Source organism: Xyrauchen texanus, chromosome 17, assembly GCF_025860055.1.
Source record: "Xyrauchen texanus isolate HMW12.3.18 chromosome 17, RBS_HiC_50CHRs, whole genome shotgun sequence".
Lineage (NCBI taxonomy): Eukaryota > Metazoa > Chordata > Actinopteri > Cypriniformes > Catostomidae > Xyrauchen > Xyrauchen texanus.
Genome location: NC_068292.1, coordinates 25,332,960 through 25,353,701, shown reverse-complemented (window position 1 = coordinate 25,353,701; position 20,742 = coordinate 25,332,960). Strand labels below are relative to the sequence as shown.

Sequence of the window (20,742 nt, the reverse complement as noted above, 5' to 3'; positions counted from 1 at the left end):
CAGCTATCTGATGAAGTACTGGGATTGGTGGATTCAAACCATTGTATGCGTCTACATTTAAGTGATTAAAATTATAACCACTGAGGCTTTAATATGAATTTCCAAAATGGTACTTGTTTGTGATGTTGCTCAAAGATTTACGAATGATTGTATGAATTTTGAGTTTACATATAAATATGTTAATATAAATGCAGCAGTATATAATAGCTTAATTTCCTATTAATAAAACGTACATATTTTATACATAAGCGTGGGTTTCATGTCTAAAAGTAGGATGAGTCATATATGGAAGCTGATTTGCGGATGGCACCGTCCTCCAAATTCAAACTCTGTCATTCGATTGGCCGGTTCAGATTCATGCGTTTACGTCCTCCGAGATCGTTTCAGCACACGGCCATGTTAAATCTCTAGACGGAAGAGACAAAAGCCACAGCAACAAAGAATTTCTCAAGAAACGCTCGATGAGTCGAGTTTTTCAAATCCGCGAAGATTCAAACCCTTCAGAATTAGAAGGTAACATGCTCTGGCACGAACTTAGTAGAGTTATCTTGCCAATGCTGCACAGCGGTGGTGCTCTTGCTGTCTTATTAGCATGTAGCTATGCTAACATGTCTCAACAATGTTACCGCTGGCATGTTGAGTTAGCATACTGTTTAATATTACATGTTAAATATAATTCACCGATCTCCCAAAACAAAGTTTACACAGTCCTCTGAACAGTCTGCTAATATTCGATGATCTCATCTTAAGTTTAGCACTACACACGTGTATTATGGTGCTGAAGTTAAGAGATGAAAACTTGGTCTATAAACCACCTTTTTGGTCCTAGCTGGCTAACTCGGTTAGCTCCACGAGCAACTCAAGCACGCACACACATTTCACACGCATTTAGCTTCAGATCTGAAATTCTGAATGCTCAAAGAATTAGTGAAGGGCATCAAAGACGGCGTTCGAAAACAAACTGCTCTTTAATTTGATTTGTATTGAGCGAATACATGACAGGAATCCGAATTATCATATGAAACGCAATTGTTTCAAGCACTTTTACAAGTATGAGAGAATAACTGTTTGCTAAACGTGAGTGCCTGATAGCCAGGTTGAATACCGGAGAAGTGTTGTTTTCGAAGTGTCTCCCCTTTTCTCTTCAAGTATGGTTTCACAATATATTTGATGTATTCTAATATATTTTAATGTGTCTTAAATATAGGCTCTGTGTTTAAAAAAAAAAACCTTATCGGAACGGGTGTTCAAATGTGTTTTCTTAAATTAGGGGACCCTTGTGGCTAGAAATTCGTAGTAGTCAATCCTGATTGCGATAAATGCACTTAGCCTGTTACTTCTGTGTTTGGCAGGTGGTGCTTCCCAGAGTACAGGATTTCCTCCAGGGAAGTGTTCAGAAATTTTGACAGTAAAGTGAGGAAAAACGACAGTCATCGTGAAGCCAAGAGTGGAAAAAAATGGATGGACTCTTAATGTAATTGTGGAGCATAGTGTTCAGCAATTTTGACAGTAAACTGACGAAAACGAGACATTGCGAGGCCAAAAGTGGAAGAATTTATGAATGTAAACGTAATCTTGGATAACTGATCCTGGATCAAGCTGAAATTCATCAGTGCCATTTGAGTTTTTCAGCTGGTTAAAGTAAAGCAAGAAACATTGAGCAAAGTTTTAGAAATTCCCCATGAAGAAGAGAATACCAGGATTTTAGGAGCACGTGTAGAACAATTAGTTAGCCTTGTGCTATTGAATGTGAAGACTGACAGTTTTGGATACCAAAAGGAATATTGAGGGCACAAAAAATTTCTGTAATCAAACATTTGGGGGAGGGGGAAAGAAAGCTAAAAAGAAAAGTTAATACTTTGAAATTTTTCAGGGATTGTGTAGAAGTGATTTTTGAACTGCATTAATAGATTTTTGATCACTTGCATTTTAAATCCTTGTGCAAGACTTGAATTTGTAAGTACCTTTTTGCTAATTATTTTGTACATTGGCTCTAGGCTTATGAAATATTTATTGATATAAATATATTTTTCTCCTATTTTGGGAGCGCTTTCTTATTATAAAACAATTGTTTTACGTTAGATACTCTTCTTTTTAAGAGTTCTGTTCGTACCAGAAACGGAAACTGTTTACAAAAGCGTGCATTGCGCGAAACCGTAATTAAGTTCAACAAATATCTAAAAAGTAGCAGAAAAGATTATTTTGATTGCCACTGTTGAGGAAAACTTTAACAATGGCTACAGCAAGAACAGAGATCCCTGCTTCAGTCATGCCAATGACCAAACATAATGGACAGTCCAAGCTAATGACCCTCCAGTCAGGATCACTTACTTCAACACAATCAGGAAAAGCACTTCTTGCACCCCAGAAAGGAAGCAGTATACCCAAAAGCAGTGGTGGTATCAGGTAAGCTCAAAAGTTACGGTTTTGTCATTAGCTGTGTTTACATAGACACTTTTAAATTTTTTTTATTTGAAGGAAATCAATCTTATCTATGATTCTAAACATACTGTTTACATGAGCGCTAAATAAAGTGATCAGGGTGATGTGCGTATTTATATGTCAAAAGCATCAAATCTGAATTGATCTTGTAACGTGTACACTGCACGATTATACAGCGGTCACACTAGACTTTGTGCATGTGAGATTATTTCAGATAACGCAACGAACGAGGATATGTTGTGCAAGTGCTTTTGGTTTTATTAAACAATACATCACAAAAAAAAAAAACTCTGGGTGTGATGTTTCGATCTTCAGAGTTCACCATTTCATCGTCATCATGACGCCATTACTGAGTCAGTTATGGACATTCGCAAAAATGTCCCAGTTTCAGAAAGCAATCCGAGCAATCATTTACATAGCAAATATTTTCTTCTCAAACAGATTTTAAAAGGTTTACACCACCCCTTACAATCTGAATGAAGTTTACATTGGATTTGGCAATTCATTCTGATTGACGTGGTTACATAAGACTTTTTTTATTCGACCTGTGCTACAAGTTTGGACACAAATGAATTACTAGATGCACCTATTAATCCCTCATATCGATTAAATGTTAATCAAACTGCTTGAGGTGAGTAATTTATGTTTTAAGTCTTTTAAAAGTATTTTATTGGGCAATTGTTTCCAGGTTTGGGGATGACTGGAAGAAATGCCTGCAGCTTCCACCGAAAGATACAAGAGTAAAAACCACAGTAAGTTAGAAAAGTGTCTTACTAGTGCATGATTGTATATCTGTTACTTGAGAGGGTTGTTTGTTGCCTTGTTTGCAGTTTTTGCACACCTTTGACAAAGAAAGCTATGCAAACGTCTAGAAAAGAGAATGTGACTCTCCTCTTTTCTGACAGGATGTGACAGCGACAAAGGGAAATGAATTTGAAGATTACTGCCTTAAGCGAGAACTGCTAATGGGCATCTTTGAGATGGGCTGGGAGAAGCCTTCCCCTATCCAGGTAGCCTACCTTGTGGACACTTCCACTTTTGTTTTTAAATGTTAATAATTGTGTTTATAATTATTCATTTTTACAAACCTCTGTGGTTAATTGATTTTTACTAAATGAGTCTGAGTATTGCCTGTTTCCATAGGAAGAGAGTATTCCCATTGCCTTGTCAGGGAGAGACATTCTTGCACGAGCTAAAAATGGCACAGGGAAAAGCGGAGCCTACCTCATTCCCCTCTTGGAGAGGATTGATCTAAAGAAGGACTACGTTCAAGGTTTAGTTCACAAATAACAAAACATTCAAAGTTTTGCTAATTGACATTTTCTAAAATTCATACTTTCCTCCCACTTTCTTCAGCCATAGTGGTGGTGCCAACTCGTGAGTTGGCTTTGCAGGTGAGCCAGATAAGCATCAACATGAGCAAGCACCTTGGTGGCATCAAAGTTATGGCTACAACAGGTGGCACCAACCTGAGGGATGACATCATGCGTCTTGATGAGATAGGTATTTGGATTTCTTCCCAATAGGCCTGAGAAGGCTTCTTGTGTTTTGAGCATGATGGTTAAATGAATTGTTTTTGCATTCATTTGGCATCCCCCACATTCAGGGGTGTCATGCATCTAATATTTTTAGGGGGCACCAGGGTCAACCAAACCCAACCCATCACTGCCATTTATGCAAAGTTCATATTGCTGCAACAAGCAGAATAAATCACAGAAAATGGTATAAAACACCTGTCTTAATCAGTTGTTTGTATCAGTAATGGTTGCATTGGATTACATTTTTGCATCTTCTAACAGTTTTACATAAGAGGTAGAGCAAAATGTGCCTTAGCTCAATAGAGAGTCAGCTGAAGCCTGTCTCTAAAGAAGATGAACATATAGTCTTCCCCTGAATGAGGTGATTACTGTAAATGTAGTTTTCCATGTTCAGTGTATGTTATAGGTAATAAAACTAACTAAATTAACGTACTAAAAGAAAATTAACCAAATAAAATGGTTTGTATTTTGTGTGTTGTTTTTCTCTTTAAATCATCCATGCAAACTCTGTAGATTTGAAATAAGTGTCATAGCTGGGCTTGGTTGACACATAAAAGCACTCTAAATTAATATGCGTTCTTTTTAACATGCATCTATTGCCATTACATTGTTTTATAAAATTACGCACAACCTGACCAAGAAATGAAAGTGTATTGACAAGGGGGGGCCTTGGCATGTTCCCTAGGTTGAAGTTTAAAATTATCTTCAGTGTATCTGAATCTATTGGTGTTACGAACTCCCCTGTCTAGGGTAGAGGAGGAACAGTTTAAAATTAAATTAAGGAAACTAAATAATGTAATTTTTTAAATATGTTACTTGCTAACGTTGCTGAGCCCCTGTTTTCCCATCCCAGTAGCATAGAACACAAGTTATTTGAATCAAAGATTTATTTTGTAAAACGAAAGCAATAAATTAACCTCAGGAGAGGGCAATGCCAAAATAAACAAAATAGTCTACCTTTGTTAGTTCGACTAACTAATCTATAAACAAAACAAAGATGCAAATAAAAGACAATACTGATCCTAACTCCCTCTCTAAATAATAAACAGGAGAAAAAGATATGCAAAATAACTGGCACGCACCTCCCTACAGCTTCCTAAAATAACTCGAAGATTTAAATAAGATTTATCGACAAGCCCTGCACTCAGGGGTAACAGCGAATGTCCGCCTGCACTCAGATTAACACAGCTCTTTTACAATCCATTTATACCACAGTACAATACCTTACAAAGCATGTAACACAAGAAACAAATCAACGAGCATCTGGGAGAATAGAGAGGGACTCAGCAAGAGAGAGATTGTCGTGCAATGTCTCTCCTGTAACTCCAAACTGGAGAGCTTTTATTCAAAGCACACAGCCACAGGTGCCAATCAAGTTGATTCGGAACAGGTGCCACTACTCATCCTACAGGAGCAGAACAGAGAGACAGACAAACATTTACACACCCAACATATTTCAACACAAGATACGTTCTGGTACGTAACAATTGGCTAAAGCATTTCTAAAAGAGGCCGTTTATAAGACACGTGACATTATGTGAGGATCGGACGTGTGAATGGCGAGCTCCGCGCACTTTGCTAGTTTTAACACTTTTAATGACATAAACCAGTGAGATTCGAAACACACTGTTCCATAATTGTTCTAGGAGGACAATATGTCAAAGAATTCAAAATTCTCGGGTTCTGGGGACATTAAAAGACACTTACGTGCTCCAGCTGATGCGCCCGGGCAGGCTGCGACCCCGGAGTCTATTTAGTCTGAGAAGTACGGGAAATCCGACGAGAGATGCTGAACATGTTAACAATGCTGACGAATGCCGTTGCTGACTTGGAGGATCTTACTGTGATACGCCAATCAATCACTGCTATGGAGGCAAAGTTAACTGTGGTGGTTACAAGAGTGGGGGATGTCGATTATCTGGAGTCGTTGGGGAGTTATCTGCTAATCCGCTAGTAACCAAGGTGGATTTGGAGTGTGTCTGGGAGAAGTTGGAAGACACTGAGAACTGTAGCCAGCAGAATAACATCCATTTCATCAGAATTCCTGATGGCGAAGAGGGACAGGAAATGGTGAAATTCCTAGATGGGCTTCATCTAAATAAGCTCAACATAGCAAGCCATAAGCTGGAAATGCGAGCTTACAGGGTTCCTGCTCGGCGAGCCGCAGAGGGAGGCAGGCCCTGATCAATTCTGGTCATATTTCTGAGATATTACGATAAAGATCTTGTGTTACGTGAGGCGAGGAGTAAAGGAAGGCTTTCTTGGAAAACCACGGCATTTTCTTGTTCCCAGACTTTGCAAATTTGACGAGAGAGAAACGTGATCGATTCAAGGAATGCAAGAAACATTTACATCAACGGAAGGCTGCTTTTGCACTGATAAGGAGGGCCGTAAAACATTCACATGCCCACAGCAAACAGTGTCCTTCATGAAGTCAATGGAGTCATCTTGTGGTACTCACTTTGCAGCTGAGTGGACTGCTCACTGAACATTCACTTGACTGTGTGAGGAAACGGAGCACTTTTTTTTGTGTGCTGGTTCCACTTAGCGGCTGGAGTTTGTTTTGCAGAGTATTTCTTTCAAAGACATTGGAGTGATTCATTAATTTGCTTGCACTGATGTTGCAGCCGAGTGGACCGGCTCAAATTTGCTTCACTGTTTGAAGAATCTGTGTGCCTTTTTGTGCTGGTTCCACAGAGCGGCTGGAGCTTATTTGAGTAACGCACCTTCAGGACAGTTTTATGGATGAGTCTACACGCTCTGTTTATTGGCTGGAGTTTGTTTTATAGATTATCTTTTGCTGTGTAATTCTGTCTCACAAAATGTGTATAGAAAGGCGTGCATGGACTGTTTGGGTTTGGAGGGATGGACGGAAGTTGGCGCTGTCGTATTCTGGGTTAATGTTGTGAATTTTTCTGAAGTAATTTCATATGTACACATGCAATATGACATCATATGGATAGGATAGGCTACACATTTTCACAAATATATAGCCTATACAGTTAAGTGCAGAAGTTTGCATAATCCTTTTGTTTTTATACATTTCCACACCTCTTTCAGAATATATACAAATTGCCTATAAGTGATTATATTTTTTATGTAGTACTGCTCTTCAAAAGCTACATAACACAAAATGTACTCGTATTTACACATCATACTAGTGTTGTCAAAAATACCGGTAACAAGTCGGTACTCAAACAAAAAATTATTTACGATACCAGAATTTCTGAAGGTACCGGGTCTACCCGGTAACCATGTAGAGGTGGGAACTTTCGAACGCTCACACCAAGCAAAATATTGCGGCAAACAAAGATGCTGTTGCTGCAGAGTCTCAACTGAATCATGTCGAAGTGGGGAAAAGCCAGGTAATTTGAGGCTGATGAAAAGCGAAACGTCATAGATCAGCAAAAACCTATTTGTAAACGCTGCTTTCACAATTTTCTGACGAAAGGAGGAAACACATACAACTTAATAAAGCAGCTGAAAGGAAAGACACCCAGATTTATTCAAGCAAATAAAGCAGGCGAGTTTAAAAGCATATTATCATTTGCATTAGGTCTGAAACGTTTAGTCGACATAATCAACATCGTTGAAAATACAAAATGTATGAGAAAAATGTTCGTTGTTGAATAGTCGTTTGATCTCATTTAACGTAACATGAAATCACATTAAACTGTAACGATATTGCGTGAGCAGCAATTCACGCTTGATGGAGGAAGAATTACACAGATCAGTCCAGATGCACTCTAAACTTTCACAGTTTATTTTATGTAGATCCCAAAGTATTAGGGAATGATTAAAAAAAAAAAAAAGTACATTCAGAAGCATGTACCGTTGTGGAATAAGCGGAGGCGGAGCTCTTTAAAGGAAACATCCCGGCGTTACATCTTAAATGTACAGAAGCTCAAAGGGGCCTTGCGTTATTATTTTTCTGTCTCGTTTTCTCGTGATCTCGACATAACTATGGTTGTTTTCTCGTGATCATGACTTGTTTTTTTTTTTTCGAGATCTCGATGTCTCTCTGTCATTGACAACTTCTAGATTAGTGTCAGATACCTTAGAAGAAGACTATCACGTCTACAACTTTGTCGTAGAAAATACAGTGACCCTGAACGTTTGGTCGATTTCATTGCCAGCCAACTTGAGGGACCGGGACGTCTGCATGACTGCGGTCAAGCCAGCCGTGATTTAGATCCGAGTGCGCGCATATTACAGTTATAACGGTACTTTGTGGAATGCACAGAAATACTTTCTTCTCCTGTTGAGTGCAGAAGAAAGCGAGTCTTACTCTATTGATGAAAAAGCGTTTATTAAGTGTTTGTGACGTGTTGGTGTTTATTAATATGTTTGATTTAGCCTATGTGAAAGGTGATTGGTTTAGAAGACTCTTGGATAGGGCAGGTGAATATTTTATAACCAAAGTGAAATGAATTAACATAACTTTACATTTACATATAATACATTTTACTTTTCTGCCAAGGATCTCTCATTGTCCTTCATACCTTGTAATAAACTTTGAATTGTAAATCCTGTAGGTCAATTAAAACTGTATAGAAAATTAAAGGCAAAAACAACTTTTTGTTATGTCGAGATCACGAGAAAATGAGAGAAAAATAATAACTTCGCAAGGCCTCTTTAGCTTCCGTATAAATGCAGTAAAATTGCTTTATTAAAGTTGAAATAATACAGAAGCGGGTCATGTTAATAACTATAAACTATAAACTGGCATTTCTCTGTGTTGTCGGTGCCTCTTCTATGAGTTGCGCGAATGTCCCGATCTAAGGGGGAGAGATTGAAACTTAACCAGCTGAGAGAGACTCTGCCTCGGGGAACTCATCCCTCGCACGCGCACCTAAATGCAGCTAAATTAGAACTTACTCGCGACTTATTTAATCATAATATATGTCAATGTGCATTTCTTATCATGAAGAAAATTGGCAATATGCAGCTTTATTAATAAGAGAGCACTTTGCACATTAGTTTGGAAATTGTTTTTTTATTAATTCTATTGTATGCTTGTTTATTTAGGCTTATTTTAGTACTTTGTAAAAACTTAAATTAAAAGTTGAAGCAAATCTTATATAAGTGTTTAAGCGTACATTGTTCAGTTTTGTTATAATAAAAAATTAATATATTTAAAGTGTTGCTCAATGGCATATTTCTGTTCTTAGTTCTGCTGCTAATATTTTGTAGACTTTGTTATTAAAAGAGTGTTGTTTAGTAACCTGATTTTGCTTTGGTACCGAAAATGGTATCAAGTACCGTGAAATTTCACTGGTATTGGTACCGACTACTGAAATTTTGGTACCGTGACAACACTACATCATACTGTTCAAAAGTTTGTACTAATTGGTTCTTATGTTGCCTTCTTGAGCATCAATAATTGTTTGCACCTTTGTAATAGTTGTGTATTAGTCCCTCAATTGTCAAAATCTGGACCTCTTATAATAGCCACTGTTGGGAAGAACTCAAATTTGCAGAAGATGCAGAGAAACCAAATACATTTTCTGTAGTTCTGAAGAAAACTGGACATTTTCACTGCTCAGGAAAAAGCAGGGATTCATGAACAATTATTACACAAACAGGATCATGCGTGTTACTATTTTGTCATGTAGAATATATATGAGGATGTGTTCTGTCAAAGAGCTTCTTTGGGGCAGTACTAAATAAAAAGAAAATGCAATTTTTATGATCCCTCATTTAAAAAAAATCTCACACACACATTGATTCCTTAAATTTTCTTTACTTGGTCTTAAAAAGGTCTTCAAGTCTTAAATTTGGCTTCATAAAACCTGCAGAAACTCTGTTATACTTAATGATTAAAGATAGGAAAGCTTCTGCCAACCATGAAACAAGCCCGGATCAGTCTGATTCTTATAAAGGAAAAAGATCCAAGCGAGTGTAAGAGTGATCCAGCTAGACGTTAAAATATTGTCAAAAATGTTGGCTAACTGATTCAGTTATGACATCTCTTATACATATAGATCAGGTGGGGTTTATTCGGGGCCATAACTCTTCTGATAACATAAGGTGTTTCATTAATGTCATGTGGGCAGTGGCGAACGATCAGTCTCCGGTCACTGCCATCTCACTTGACGCTGAAAAGGCATTTGATTATGGTAGAGTGGGATTATTTTAAGTTTTTGGAAATGTATGGGTTCAGGAATACTTTTATTTGGTGGATTAAGTTACTTTATAGACACTGATATGTTTAGAAATTAATTGTATTCCAAAATTCAACTACCTGCTACAATCTCTCCCTGTAGATGTCCCCATCTCTTATTTCAAGCAATTTGATAGCATAGTGAAGTCCTTCATTTGGAATGGTAAACGTCCCAGATTACATTTCAGTAAATTTCATAGGCTGATTGGCAAAGGTGGGCTAGGTCTACCCAAGATTTTGGTTTATTATTATGCTTTCGGTCTCAGACATTTGGCTCATTGTTCACTTCTACCTGAGAGAGCCCCTCCCTGGTTTTGTATTGAACAGGAAGTTGTTGCCCCTATTTCACCATTGCAAAGCCTTTCGATCAAACTAACCGGTTAAGGTATACCACGTTATCTTGCATTTGCAAGAGTTTGGACAAAAGTGTCCAGAGTGTTTCATACGGACATTTATTTAAATGTTGCCTCGAACATATGGCTGAACCCAAAATTGTGTATTAATAAGTCCCCTTTCTGCTGGACAGAGTGGATTGTGAGGGAGGTTACTACACTCGGTGACCTATATGAGAGTGGAGTGATGAGATCCTTTGAAAATATGGTTCAACATTTTGGGATCCCCAGGTCTCAATTCTTCAGGTATTTACAGCTGCGCCACCTGCTCTGTACTACTTTTGGGAGTAGCCTACTCCCCCCTAGAGCGGCAAATACTCTGGGAGGGGTGATTACTGCTTTTGGAAACGTTCATGATGCATCAGTGTATTACTCCCTGCTAATTTAGAGTCTGAGGGACGGAGCTTCATTTTCTCTCGAGATTATGGGAGAAAGATTTCAACTTGGTATTGGAGGGGGGAGTGTGGGCTAGGATTTAAAAAAAAAAACAGTCAAGTATCTAGAGATAAGAGTTGATCATTGATAAGACCATTCAAAAAGCGGTTTTAGAATACAATGTATTGTTTACTACCATATTATTGAACATAAGTCAATCATTGGCATACAGTTTACAGCAATCCATTTCACAAGTGAATTTGTCAATCAGTTTGAGATTTATTATGAGGGCTTGTTTAAGGATCCGTCAATGTTACACCTGCGTCAGACTTTTTTTTTTTAAACAAGCCAGGGGTAAACATGGTGCACATATACATTTTACAATAATGCAAAGACATTATATTCATTACATAGTGCAATGGTTTTCAATGCTTTGGATTTGGATGTACAAATAATATTTCAAATCTTTACAAAAAAGTGCAAATAGGGGCTTTATAGACATAAATTTACACTTGTGTATAAAAAAAAACTTAGCAAGAAAAATAAACAATTAATCAGAAAACATTAACTTAAGTTATCAAAACTGTGAAAACCAAATAAAACGTCTTTTATAAAGCAAAGAAAAACTAGTTAAAATAGAGGTACATACAAAAACAACATTTTCTCCAAAATACTACAGCGTGGACACGTTCCCAAAAAAGGTGAGGGGCAGATTAATCTACAGCATTACAGAAGGAGCAAAGTGGATCTATTTCAGGGAGCATGTTTTATAAATAAAGATTGACTGGGTAAAAACAGTGTAACCGTTTAAAGGACACATCCTTAACTTTGTTGGTAATTAAATATTTGTGAGGTAAAGACCGTACGACCTGCGTCAGACATGCTTGTGTCACATCTCGGGTGTGTTGCGTCATAAAAATAAAATGTTTAGGTCACTGTGTCAAGTTAAATATAGTTTAATACTCAATCTTTAAACAGATCTTGAGATCCCTTAGTTCACATTTGTGCTCCAAATGTTTGTGTGTGTGCGTCCGCTGAAGGGTTGTTAATGTTTTGTTCACTGTAATTAACTGTGTGTTGCTCACACTGGAGTAAACAGGTGGTACTACAAGCTTGCATTTCTCAGGAAAGTATTGCGATTAATTGCGTAACTTTTTTAACACGTTATTTTTTGTAAAATTAATCGCACGTTATTAAATCGACAGACCTAAAATATATATATATATATATATATATATATATATATATATATATATATATATATAATATATAGTAACCTTTCCATTAAGGGGCAATATTTGACCCCAGAGTTGTTTTTCATGGGCATGGTTTACATTTTAAGAGGGCATTATTGGGCCATCATCTGGCACAACAGTTCTAATTAATTTTTTTACCTTTGTGTTTTAATAAACTGTCACATACAACATTGCATCATGCGTTATTAGGATTTATAATTAATATTTTAATTGCATTTCAACAACACTAGGGATGTGTAAAATGGCATAATTTCAAAATCGACTAGTTTTATACCCTTTACTAGGGTTATGTCGATGATTGGTCAGCCCTGTATAATTAGGTTGCAGTAATTTCCACAAGACACCAATCGGATGCATTTCTTAAGACACTAAGCACAGCCCTTCAATAGGATAACAGACATTCAAAAAATAAATAAGCTTAATAACTATAACCTTTGTTTGCACAAAACTGTCAGTCTTCAAAATCCGAGCAGAAAAGTCAGATAGGACAATATTGTTGTGATGCTTTGTTTGGTGTTGCGGTGTTTTTCACCCTTAGGTGTATGTTTTATCAATACCTCTTTTTGTTTGTGTGTTTACGTAATGATTCAAATTCATAAAGTTTAATTAAAAGTAAGTAAATGCAATAGAACAATTGAAAACACATAGAATGCCTAAATCAGCATGTGGGTAGTAACATTACGAATAGCTGCTCATAAAATCATCTTGATATATGCGTTTGGGAGTATTAACCAAGTACAAAACAAGAAAGAGAGCACTAATATCACTAAAAAAACAATAGATATCTTGTAATAGTACATTTACAAAGGTGTGAAATAATGTAATGTTGTTTAATGAGGCGCAAATTTAGCCTACCTCTATTTCATAAATTAATTCCATGGGCTAAATTCTATAGTTTGACCTCTAATTTCAACTACAAAGTATTTAAAACTACACTTAAAAAAATCTAAATATAGAAATAAAATATATCTACTTTAGAACAAACCACATTAATTTACAAAAGGTAGCCTAACTCGTTCTTAAATGAGAATCAAAAAGATACAAGGTTCCGCCCAAAAATGCTCCCAGTAATTAATAAAAATATTCTTGATATGTAACAGAAAATTTGCGAAGAAATTATGCAAGAAAAGGGAATGAGGATGTACAATTTTATGAAAGAACTCCTAGACGAGACAGTCGCTGCACTGTTTACAATAACCGTGATTGGACGAATACTGTGAAAATGTAGCCAAGCAAACCATATCTGTTTGTTGTTCATCTTCGGAAACATGCCAAGAAAACACGGAATATTGTCTCTTCATCATGCCTGTTATCGCAATTGCCATCACTGTTTGACACATTACAGTTTTTCCCTAGACATAGAATGTAAACAGCCATCACGATCCGTTCAGCTGTCCGCCGCCTTTCTCGAACAGTTTTTATAATGACTGGAAAGGAGAGGAACTGCTGCTTTCTTCAACCATGAAGAAAAGAGTGTTACGCAGCAAATCCAGTCAAATGCGTTTCGGCACTAAATGAAATGAACGGCGACCGATCAAACAAAAATATTGACAATCTATATATTTAAAAAAAATACAAATAAGAAAAAAGATTGACTGTTCCACTGAGATGGACAGTTAGGATAGGTTAAATGCACATAAGTTGATTTAATTAATTAGCTTAACATCATGCTTTCCCATATTTGCTCGACCTTCCCCTAAGCATGATCCAAGGCAGCCATGGGACGTCGCCTTTAGCGTAAACTTGGGACTCAATTGGACTGACAAATAAAACAAACTAAATTTAGAATGTGAATAAAGATTTCTGCCACATCCACTTTTTTTTATTTTTTTTTATATGTTGTGGAAATTCAAATAATCCATTTAAAATCCTCTTGACTCATATATCGGCACATGCCCCCTTACTTTGAATGGGCATGACGCCTCTGCTCACTTTGTCCATTTAAAATGTGGTGTTTTAAAGTAAGATTCATGGTTTAATGCAATTTTTGCATTGTAGACGGCATCTGTTAAATGCTGTTGATTACCACAGAAGATAATTTCGACTTGTACCTCTGTTTGTAAAAACAAGTGGTAAAATGCATTTACTTAAAAGTAGTTGTGAAGAATACAATGATGGATTGACATGATGGGGTTGATCTTTGAATTGCTTAAGTACATAGTTGAATATTTGACCTGATTTTTTTAACTGGGTAGATGTGGTTGGTTTTATAAACATACTTTGTATACGGTCTTTTGGGAAATTCTTAAAATGTATCTCCTTTGTCCCTGCTCTTTCCAGGTAGTCTACAGAATTGTTGAATGTTGGCAACATATCTGAAGTGCTAATGTCTCAGTTTACATCAAATTGCTATTAATAGTTATGCTATTACATTTCGTAATCTCCTGCAATTCATAATAATGATTCCAGGATGTAACATACAGGGCAAGCCAGTCATGCCAGTTGAAGTTTAAAAAATGTAATTTAACTTATCAACAGAGTAGTAATGAATGCAATCCTCCCCCTACTCTTGTCAAGATTTTATATTCTTCAGTTTTTTTTGTTTCCTCCAGTACATGTAATAATTGCTACCCCAGGCAGAATCCTGGACTTGATAAAGAAAAGGGTGGCCAAAGTTGACAAAGCTCAGATGATTGTGATGGATGAGGTGAGAGAGATTTTGTGTAAAAGTGAACTGATTTCCAACTAAGCATTCTGTCTCAATGAAAAATTGCCTAATGGCTGTTCATGACCATTGACTGCTTCTCTGCAGGCTGATAAATTGCTTTCTCAAGACTTTGTGGTGCTCATTGAGGACATCATAAGCTTCCTGCCCAAAAAACGTCAAATACTTCTCTATTCTGCCACTTTCCCCACAAGTGTGCAGAAATTCATGGTGAGAAATACTTGTCATTTAAAAAAAAAAACATCAAAGATTAGTTTTCGGGTAGACCGTATGTTTGTGGCAGGTTAAGAGCACAGGCCAAGACATTCAGGAAGAACACTGTTGTAGTAGAGAGGAAAGAAGAGAGGATCAGAAACTGAAATACTGAGATACGAATATTAGTCTTTTTTGAAGTAGAACATTGTGGATTGAAATACAGCATGCAGGATATTCTCTCTAAATCCATGATTGTTTTTTGTCTGTTTTTGCAATGTCTTTAATTACTTGTTCACTATTTGCAGACCAAACACCTTCAGAAGCCATATGAAATCAATCTAATGGATGAACTGACACTGAAGGGCATCACACAGTACTATGCCTATGTGACAGAAAGACAAAAAGTGCATTGTCTAAACACACTGTTCTCCAAGGTAAGAGACCTTTCCTTCACATCAGATCTGCCCCAAATTTGATGGACATTCTGTAGATTTTCTATGTTCCAAAGCTGCTTTGGCATACTTCAATTGTGTAGTTGTATTCTCTTGAAGTCTTTTTTATATTTTATTTAACATTTATCCCCACCTTAATGAAATAAAAAAATTTCATCAGAATTTTTGATATCTATACTCTTTCCTAGCTTCAAATCAACCAGTCAATTATCTTCTGTAACTCCACACAAAGGGTTGAACTCCTTGCCAAGAAGATCACACAACTTGGCTATTCCTGCTTTTACATTCATGCCAAGATGATGCAGGTCAGCTTCAGTATGATTTACTGAATACATCAAACCTCTTTGTCAACAGGAAATATGCTATTTATATATGTCAGGTTGTGTAGGCACTTTACTAAATTTTAGATTTTTCTCAATATCACAGGAATACAGAAACCGTGTGTTCCATGACTTCAGAAATGGACTGTGTAGGAACCTGGTCTGCACTGGTATGAGTGGTCTTGTTTGTAGCACTCTTTCTGATTACAAGGGATTTTCCTAATTACTTCTGAAATCTCTTTTGTGTGATCTTCCCTCACATAGATCTTTTCACAAGAGGAATTGACATCCAGGCTGTCAATGTGGTCATTAACTTTGACTTCCCTAAAAATGCAGAGACATACTTGCATCGCATTGGCAGATCAGGTAACTGTCAACATTATTGGATGCTCAAGATTTGACAGATTATTGTAGTAGGGTTTCAAATTACTTTGTTTTATCTTGGTGTTTTCTCACCCTGTACACAGGCAGGTATGGTCATCTGGGTCTGGCTATTAACCTGATCACCTCAGAAGATCGTTTTAACCTAAAAGGCATTGAGGACCAGCTAATGACTGATATCAAGCCCATTCCCAGCAGCATTGACAAGAGCCTGTATGTGGCAGAGTTTCACTCCTTGAACCCAGATGAAGAAGAGACTGCACACAAAGCAGCAGAACTTAATTAACCCAAACAGGTAATGAGGCCAACCCAATGTTGGTTATTAAATTGACAGACTGCTTTAAATAACCTTTAAAGGTTAATACAAATGCAGATCTAAAGCATGCTTGTTTAATTTTATGTACATTACTAAATTGTAGTTGGGAATTTTCTAATGTCTTCATTTGTTTCAGGAGAATAAATGGACTGATGCCTGGCATTCTGCACATTTCTACTGAAGACAGATGCAAAGATGACTCTTTGTTCTATTGTAGTTTTCATTTTCTCACCAAATGCTTCAGGGGTCTGGAACAGCCATGGTAAAAATGTGATGAGCTGCCATACGTTAATAGGGGCCAGTATCATCAATTTTGTTCTATATAAATGCACAGAGGTCATCCCGGGCAGCTTACTCTTTTTCCAGTTGGCGCACAATAAGCCACTATTCTGTGTACTCTGAGCAAGACCATTCACTGTACGTAACTGTTGTTTTAGAGAGAATTTTCCACCCTACTTCAGTTTATCAAGATGCTGCCCGCAATAGTGATTGTAGAAATATTGGCAGAAGATGAGAGGGAGCCCCATAAGATTGAGTATTTTAGTGCAGCCTATCCATCAGCTTATGTGGTCTTTGCATAATGAAGAGTTCCCACTCTGAGCTTTACAGCTGATACAGGGATAAACTGGGAGGTATAACAAATTCATAATGATCTTCTGTTGGTGGTGGGTGAAGGTTGGTGCTCTGTTCTCCTGCAAATGGACATTAAAAGGACTGTGTTCTGTAAAATTTATATCAACAGCATTTGGAGCATATTGTTAATTACCTAAAAAAATAATATTTGTCTCGTCCCCCCTCTTTTTTTTTTTCTTTTTTTTTTTAAATTCAATCGCAGTGCAAGTTAATGTGGCCAATCTGTACATGTTAAAATACTCACTGTTTTAAAAGTATACAAGACTAATGATGTGTGTGTAAACATGATATTAGTGTGATAAAATCCCTTGCTTGCCTTTTCTGTGTGAAGTTATTGCCAATTTACAACATTGTTACCATGATGTTGTAATGTCAACAACCCCTAAAAAGACAAAAAATTACAATTTAAACAAATTCACAGCTCAAATAAAAGTGAATGCAAGTGCTTTTATAAGCTTCACATTTCTGTTTAAACCCTCCAAAAATTGGGCACATTCACTTTCATTGTTTGTGCCTCATTGTAACCTTGATTTGTCTTTGTTTTTTTAAGCAATGGAGGGACGAGTTTATTTTTTTTCATAATCAACATTTTGCTACAAATGATGTCGAATGAGGTTAACTTGTATTGAACCCAGAACATTCTTTTAAGAGTATGCCTGTTTTGTAGGCTACATTTTGACTGTCACGTTGGACCTCACCATGTCATCTTCACTTTCAACTCCCGTTAAATTGTTTGTTCTCTTCCTTGCATCACTCATTTATGGCTGTGTTTCTCGAAGTGCCTTAATCTATTGCTTCCTCTGGTGTGTTGGGAGTGTGAAGGAGTTTGGTGCAAAAAAAGCTTGGTCAGGATTATCAATGGAAGAGCTTGTTACTACTACCTGCTAGATATAGTTTCTTTTGATACCTCAAACCCATATCACTTGTTCTCCATACGACCCACCAGTTTATTGGTAGTGAACGTTTCTTATCTCTGCATTGCTGGGTTGAGCAATAGATTTGCCCCAACCAAGAATTTGTATAAGTGAGGCAAGACTTTAGTTCTTCCTGCATTTTGGAAACTTAAAAAAAAAAAAAAAAACTGGGGACTGTTTGATTGTTCATTTTGCTTTTATTTCCTGTTACTCAGTCAGGTGTGTAACAGTATGTGCAGTCGGGAATCTAATTTAAATCACAATGCTATGTCATGGATTGTATTCAGTCTTTTTCTCTGGCATTGTCTAATGTACAGAAAGTGACCGAGTAATGTCTTTTAACATATCAGCACAAATGTTGTGATGTAATGGCAGCTGTAATAAAGTTGGTAGCTCTCATATTGTAAACGCATGTACCATGTCCCCTGTTGAATGTGTCGAATTGTGCACTTTGCCATGTGTTGTAATGAGTAGAAGCTGTATGTTTTACGGCAAGGATTAATGGGAGAATGGCCAAAGCTTTTTGCTGCAAATGTTGGTGCCAGCCTATTCTGTCTCTTTCTCTTTTAAGCAAAATAAAGTCCATATTCTCCAATTGTGTTCTTATTTTTTCCTCAAGCAACCAGTATTCAAGGCAACTCTTAAACTGTCTTTCCAGTGACCTAATCAGAATTGGTTCAGAATGATAATTTGCTGTAATTTAGTGGTGTAGCCCTGACCCCTGTTGGTCATCGAATGCCATACTTTGTTTGAAACGAATGTTTTACATAAATGCATAATATTATCAAAGGAGGTGTGCTATAGAGTATTATTAAATGTGTTTTTAATCCTGGTCCATCACAGTTTCTTAATAAAATTGGTCTAAGATCAACTGCTGGTTGCACCAAATCATGTTTTCTCTATGTATCCTCAAAATGTATATTGTTTAGCATTTTTTGTAGATTTAACTGGGCATTTATATTGAGTAAAAAAAAAAAAAAAACATTTAATGTAAACAAATTCCCCCTTTAGCAACCTAAAATTGGTTGAGGCACTACTCAATTACCTAGAAAGATCTTATTCAAATATAAAAAGTTTACTATTTAGCGCAAAGAATATTATTAAAGTAGGCCAACCAAGTGTTTGGGTGGCCTGTGGCTCACACAGTACTGAAGCGGTGTTGCCAAATTGAGCAACTGGAAAATAAGTCATTTGAGAAGTGAATAACACTGTTATTGTGATTTTTTGTGACAATTGCAAAGATAAGTGTGTAAAACTGATAATGTTCAGAATAAAGACAAAAGAATAATCATGGTCATATCTTTAGACAGATGTGTAAATGGCTTTTGCTGCAGATACATAAGTGAATGGGCACTTGAGATTATTTGAGAAGATTTGATTCTTTTAGTAGACTATTAAAAAAAAAAAAAAAAAAAAAAAAATCGCATGACATGGTCTTGGAAAATATCTAACAAACGGTCATACAGATGTAGGCAAGTTGCACCAGGTCTACACACCGATAGGTTCATGTTGACTAATTTTGACTGTCAGCATCAAGGTAGGTGGAGCTCTGGTCACATCTACCGATGGCATGGACCAATTGCAGAAGGTGTTTTGCTGTTGAATAGTACTTAACCTTAAAGTTCGCCCCAAGCGAGCTGTTACGAAATAGAAACGAACAAAACACCTTTTTTTTTCCAGATTTTGTTCGTAAATTATGTTCTTCGATTTCAAGGCTTTAAGTTGCCAATAACTTTCAAGACATGGATCTCTTAAGCACCAGAACTTTTTCCAGTGGGCCAGCAGCGAAACGAGCCGAACAGGCTGCGATAAAGGTTAAACGGGCCATACAGGCTGCGATAAACTGACACGGGCCGAAAAAGCTGCGTGCGATAAGCTGAAACGGGCCATACAGGCTGCGATAAGGTGAAACGGGCCGAAAAAGCTGCGATAAGCTGACACGGGCCGAAAAAGCTGCGATAAACTGACACGGGCCGAAAAAGCTGCGATAAACTGACACGGGCCGAAAAAGCTGCGATAAACTGACACGGCCGAAAAAGCTGCGATAAGCTGACACGGGCCATACAGGCTGCGATAAGCTGACACGGGCCATACAGGCTGCGATAAGCTGACACGGGCCATACAGGCTGCGATAAGCTGACACGGGCCATACAGGCTGCGATAAGCTGACACGGGCCATACAGGCTGCGATAAGCTGACACGGGCCATACAGGCTGCGATAAGCTGACACGGGCCATACAGGCTGCGATAAGCTGACACGGGCCATACAGGCTGCGATAAGCTGACACGGGCCATACAGGCTGCGATAAGCTGACACGGGCCATACAGGCTGCGATAAACTGCGTTCGGCGTTATGCCGAATGGGTCACAAATGGCTGAAGAGGCCTGGAAAATTGTTCCACGATATGCCCCTCTTTTGGAGGCTGAAGTGGTTGAAAGAAAGCCGCTTTAAAGAAAAGTCATTGTTAAGTCATGCCTGGAGCCATGTAAAAACATAAAAAATTAAGAAGAGAATTTTATCATCTGATGAAAATTAAATGACTATTAACTGGTTTAAGCTGGTCACCCAGCCTGGTCAGACAAAATGTGCCCCAAACCCCACATGGTTTGAATTATGTACATTTGCCCCAAAATGAAGTCGTAGATGGTAGAATATAAAGATAAAGTTATAGATACATATTTCGTTTTTAGGCCATTTTG

The 20,742-nt window shown here is 37.3% G+C and overlaps 1 protein-coding gene across 1 annotated transcript; it reads left to right on the top strand.

Annotated features, from left to right (window-relative positions):
• Window positions 1-372: 372 nt before the first annotated feature.
• On the top strand, window positions 373-18,771 carry LOC127658304 (probable ATP-dependent RNA helicase ddx6). Its single transcript, XM_052147513.1, has 14 exons — window positions 373-513; window positions 1,353-2,406; window positions 3,131-3,194; window positions 3,348-3,452; window positions 3,586-3,715; window positions 3,799-3,945; window positions 14,719-14,813; window positions 14,919-15,041; window positions 15,332-15,460; window positions 15,667-15,783; window positions 15,905-15,968; window positions 16,063-16,164; window positions 16,266-16,474; window positions 16,632-18,771. Exons 2-13 carry the CDS (start codon window positions 2,234-2,236, stop codon window positions 16,463-16,465), a joined length of 1,449 nt encoding a protein of 482 aa, XP_052003473.1. The 5' UTR covers window positions 373-513; window positions 1,353-2,233; the 3' UTR covers window positions 16,466-16,474; window positions 16,632-18,771.
• The last annotated feature ends 1,971 nt before the right edge of the window (window positions 18,772-20,742 follow it).